The sequence below is a fragment of the Rhagoletis zephyria genome, unplaced genomic scaffold (assembly GCF_001687245.7).
Source record: "Rhagoletis zephyria isolate East Lansing unplaced genomic scaffold, Rhagoletis_zephyria_1.1 Rzeph_scaffold_00624, whole genome shotgun sequence".
NCBI lineage: Eukaryota > Metazoa > Arthropoda > Insecta > Diptera > Tephritidae > Rhagoletis > Rhagoletis zephyria.
The window spans coordinates 1-5,767 of NW_016157708.1; the positions used below are offsets into that span (position 1 = coordinate 1).

Genomic DNA, 5,767 nt, shown 5'->3' on the forward strand with positions numbered 1-5,767 from the left:
TCATCAGTTAGGCGGATTTTCATGACTGAGGGTGCCATATATGAATCATATAAAACGGGTGTGAGCTTCTCGCTTAACACTATCTAACTTAGGTCCTAGGTCTATATCTGATTCAAGCCCAAAGTCAACCGCATTAAGTTCACTCAATACATCGGTATATTCATCGGTATGTTCACTATTATAATCACTGAAGTTCGGCATTTTATCATCGCGTGCTTTCCCCACTTTGAACCTCATCCTGGCTGTTTTTGCCATTATCAGAACGTTCCCTGCAGTCACCGTCACATAAATAAACTACTATCGAATCAGAAACACTGTATTTCACATTAGAACTAATATCAACTTTATTTAATTCAGGTATTGAACAAAAATTGTTTTGGAATTCATGTTTATTTTTCTTATTCACTTGTTTTAAATGTATATTAAATATTTTCATGAAGTCTCGACCGAGTATCAGAGGGGTCGTTATTGTGTTATCCGGAACTGTCATCATTTGAATGTATCGAGTTTTATCACGAAATCTTGTCGTGCACAATACTGTACCAAACGAGTATATTCTGCGTTTGCCGATGCCGGTAAATTTTATTGGAAATTTGTTTTGAGAAGAGAATAATTATTTGTAAAACCTATGTTTCTGATTGGATTCGATTTACATAAGGCCACACTTACCCATTGCTTAACATCTAGGTAATAATTCAAGTTGCGTGCTCGCAGCTGGCGGTAAATTTCATGCCTAGTAGCGGTGCGATGGGACATTGTTTGCAGGAGCGTCCTCAAACTGCCATAATCAGTAATGCCGTGGTTAAGAACGCACTCCTTGGCTGTTCCCATCATACAACGGCGTTGGGACAGGCACTTATGTCTCTCGCTGAGATTGTTTGCTTTTGCATAGTCTTCAAATTGTATGAACCACTTATTGACATCGCGGTGGTCATCGCCACTGAACTTGGGTACGGCAGCTTCCAGCTCCTCGAAATTTATATGATTTCTTGGCGTAGTCTCCATCTCAGCTAATCGAGCTCGACCAGATTCTTCGGATTGGTTCGATGGACTGGCACTTAAATTGATGCCTCAGCAATGCCAACCACATTGTGGGTTACAGGCCCCTATTATGAGTTACATTCGATCTTCGACTGTGGTCGAAAGTGCTGATCGAACGAATTTTCATTTGGTATTTTGGCGCTCATTCGATGAAGAATAGCGCTATTGTGAACTTCGCTGGTTTATGTTGTTCACAATAGTTTATTTTTCACCGCTGAGAAGCTTTGTTTACAAATCGAGCAACTAAATAGTGTGCTTATACATATTTATGTAAATTTATGCAAATTAAAATGAAATGAAAAAGAAAGCAAGTTTACAAAAACGTGGTAAAAATTAGTACAACGTAGTTCTGGGGTTCAACGATTCGTCAGAGAGTTTAGTGAACTGGCCAGGAGTAGTAAATGTTTAAGAGAGTTTAAGTGTAGTCTTTACAATATATTTTGACATAAAATATATTTAAGAAATTTGTCTACAGATTTACTAAAAAACTTCCGACTGTCTAAAGAGGCGTTTGTGAGCCAAATCTATTTAAAATATTTTAAAACTATCCACAGCTCTATGATTTGTTCTCAGAGATCGTGCCAACTGAGTATTGCGATTTTCTTTCACAAGTAAAAGCAGCCTTTCGAGCTTGTGTTTTGTATTCACGACGTTAAAACTGCATGAAATTGATAAAAAAAAAAATTAAAATTAGTGTCTACCCGTCAAAAAGTAAGAAAACAAATGCAAAATCATACATTTTTCACAATTTTCTAACACTTCGCTACACCATCGAAAGCAAAATTCTGTTCGACAGAAATTTCGATACTCAACGAAAATTTCGACACGGTTGCATAGCTCATAATACGAATTTCACTTTCGATCTTCGATAACCAGAAAATTGCTTAGGCGCCTAATCGCCACCACCAACAGTTGTAATTTTATTACTGAGTAAGGAGCTATTTAAATGCAATGTAAATCTAGAAAAACCTTTGGCTATTTCAATTTGTTTTTTAACAAGTGTCACGTAACGCCAGTTTGGAAATACCCATATGTAGGATCCACAAGCAGTTATATTTCCCGATCTGAATTTTGAGATAGCTCTTTTAAAGGCTCTGTTATGCATACTTGGCAGTGCATGCACTGCTATACCATTTTTACGTAGAAATCAAAAACCAACAGACTTCTTACGTATATAATGCTGTGCGTTAGGTAACCGCTCATTTAACAGATTCCTTATGTGACAACTTTCAAGCAATGCCATGTATGCATAACAGAGCCTTAAGACATATGTGCATATGTATGTGTGCGATATGTGCTCTCACTAATTTTGACTCGTCCAACCCATATTTATGCCTGCTTCTGACAACCTCTTCAAGTTACTAAGCCGAATAATTAAAATTAATTTTCTTTTCAGACCAAGGCCGGTAAAGAATTTGGAATTCCTTTAATAGTAACTGAACAATATCCGGAAAAGTTAGGCAATACCGTTTGTGATTTAGATATATCACATGCCGAAGCGGTTATAACTAAAACTCAATTCAGTATGCTTGTACCGGAATTGGAAAACAAAATTAAAGCTATATGTGGAGAGAAACCGTGTGATGTTGTACTGTATGGATTAGAGGTAAATCGAAAAAACTTATTTCTAAATTTGTATGTATAGCTACGATGATACCACTTTCGGCACATTTGGGAATTACCGTTGAAACACAATACCGGCGAACGGAGAGTTTTCGCCCATTAGAGCGACGACGTAAAGCATCTTTTGCCCAAAAATGTCGCTCAGTAAAACACAACTACGGCGAAATGGTACAAATAAAAACTTTCCAAACAAAAAGATTATTATTTTTTAACCAAAACTAATACAGTATTTAAAAACCTGAGAATATTTAGCAGATTGCCAAAATGGATCGTATTGTACCGCGGCCGCCAGCGGCGACAAAGGAAATTAGTCTGTCGTCGCGAACTTGGTCGCTTGCTTTGGCTGTGCGTTTTTACAGCGATCATTCGCACGCACATGTGCGCCAACATGCTCGCTCTCGTTTGCCACAGATGGTGAGAGGCTCAAATGTGATTTTGTCGTGATACCGTAAAGTTGACTAGCAAAGACGCGGATGATAAAATTCAAATGTTTATGACATAGGTTTTTAATACCCGAGCGCACTTGTGCACAAGGGTATTATAACTTTGTTCACATAACGATTGTTTGTAACGGGCAAAACTAATCGAGATAGATATAGACAAATGTATACATAAATGATCAGAATGAAAAGAGAAATCGATTAAGCGGTGACTGTCTGTCCGTCCGTCCGTCTGTGCACACGATAACTCGAGTAAAAATTTAGATATCTTAACGAAACTTGGTACGTGCACTTCTTTCTGGCGTAGGACGGATGGTATTGAAAATGGCAAAATCAGACAATAACCACATCTCCTCCCATATAACGGTAATTTTCAGAAATACGAAAACTGTGATATTTTAGTAACTACTGAAGATTATTCACTCAAAATTGATATTTACAATAAGTTTTAGACGAAAAATAAGAACATTATAAATGTTTGGAAAATGGGCTATTTCTTCCAAACTTGGCACAGTTGTTGGTCTTGGTATAACATACGAAATGGCCGAAAATTTTTTAAATCGGACAATAACCACGCCCATATCCCATATAACTATAATTTAGAGAAATACGAAATCTTCGATAAAGCAGTAAATATTAAGCTAATTTATTCAAATTGATGCTTGCAACATTTTTTACCAAGAAATACGTTTATGATAAAATTTTGAAAAAAGGGCGTGGCACCGCCCACTTATGATCACATATTTGTATCTCGGTAACCGTTCTACCAATTTGTACCAAACTCGGTGTGGTTATTGTGCTTGCTACATCGAAGCAAGAAGTTGAAAATTATTGAAATCAGACTAAAATTACGGAAATGCTTGAAACTTCAATATTTCGAAATTTAAGGAAGCTAATTTACTCAAAATTGATACACCCCGGCGTACCATGTAGCGGTAGCTTTCGGAAAGGTGATTTACTTGCGCCGGGTATTTAATGTTCGGCTCCGCCCGAACTTAGACTTTCTTACTTGTTTATTTATGTGTTACTTAAATTTATTTATATTTCACTTCTATGTATGCACATACATATACATACATATCGTCGGCTTAGGGCCAATTTCACAATGCGTAGTTAACTCAGAATCGGGAGTTAACTACAGATTTTTGTACTGTACAGGCTAACCTAATATTCGCGGCTTGCGTTTTGGTACGCACGCCGTCGAATTTGTTTTTTTGCGTCACCCGAAATTGGCTTGCGTGCGTTTGCATTTGATTTCATTGAGCGAAACGTCAAATCAAAATGTCACGCAGAACAAAAATTGGAAATTGAGTTAGCTTCATACGCACGCCGTTCAATTTCGGTTGATCTCATACAAGTTGCATGTGCATGAGAAATTTTTGACAATAAATTGGCGGCGTGCGTGAATATTAGGTTAGCCTGTTAGGCTGCTAAGTACAATCAGTTCAAATTCAACTGCTAAATCCAACATTTTGTGCTTCTGTCGCTCGATTATTGTTCTAACTTAGAGTATTACTTTATGCGTTTAAGCCAAGGTAATAGCCAGCGAATAAGCTTTAATTTTTTATATCTCAAGGAAATTATTGTTACTTGTGGAACGAAACAGAAGGAAGATTAAATGCAGAAGAGTTTTCCAGCGTGTGGGTAGATTTGATAGAAAAAAAAGTAGTACCAAATAATAGTTCCGGAGAGCCAATTACAGTAATTTTTTATAGCGACGAATGCACATATCAAAACCGAAACTGTATTATGGCTAGTGCTTTGTTATCCACAGCTATAAATAACAATATCATTATTGAGCAAAAGTTTCTTGAAGTAGGCCATACCTAAATGGGAGCTGATTGTATCCATTCCACTATCGAACGAGCACTTAAGAAAGGAGATACCCATGTTCCTGCAGAATATATTGAAGTATGTAGATGAGCTAGAAAAAAATCAAAACCATATGACGTAACTTATCTTAGTTACACGTTCTTTAAAAGCTTTAACATAGTTCAATTCTTTAATAGAATTCGTCCCGGTCGCGGCAAAGGTGCTGCTTAAGTAACTGATAAACGTGCCCTACGGTATACACCAAGCGNGAACCGCAAAAAAATCCCCAGTAGCTGTTTCCTTGCCGTTTTCTCGCCTTCCGAATTTATATGAGAGTAGGCGTACGATTGCTTGCAGAAAGTATGAGATCTCCAGTATTTCAAACGATTACTTCCTGAAGATTACCACGCCTACTATGACAATTTACCTCATGATTGAATAATATGTATCATACTTTCTGGCATTATTGAGTTCCTACTTAAATTATCTTATATGTGTACTTTGTACTATTAATTTGGGAGAGGAATACCTCACGTATAGGTACTAATATATGTTTTATAAACTGCCTATTTTTGTTGCAATAAACGGAAGAATAAATCTGTTGTATTATTTTATATATTTGATTGTTTTTATTTATAGAATCCTATTTTAATTAACATTTTAACTGAGCTCATAATCACAAAAAATAAAATGGAAACAATTTTATTCATACAAAAAACCTGCTAAATCCACTTCAATTTTGAAAATACAAAAACTAAAAACTGCTAAGTTATAAATTCGCCAATAAAACCATAAAAATGTGATTTTTTTCATTCGTTCTGGATTAGGGCCATAGAACGTCACGCGATTAA

General features: G+C 36.4%; 1 protein-coding gene across 1 annotated transcript in view; it reads left to right on the forward strand.

The window, feature by feature from the left end:
* Positions 1-2,437: 2,437 nt before the first annotated feature.
* Positions 2,438-5,767, forward strand: part of LOC108360767 (isochorismatase domain-containing protein 1) — a gene marked incomplete at its 5' end in the record, with an annotated part of 31,245 nt that continues 27,915 nt past the window's right edge. The window contains one exon of the mRNA XM_017613193.1: positions 2,438-2,647. Within this exon, the coding sequence (XP_017468682.1) occupies positions 2,438-2,647 (210 nt within the window). The remainder of the gene's footprint in view (positions 2,648-5,767) is intronic.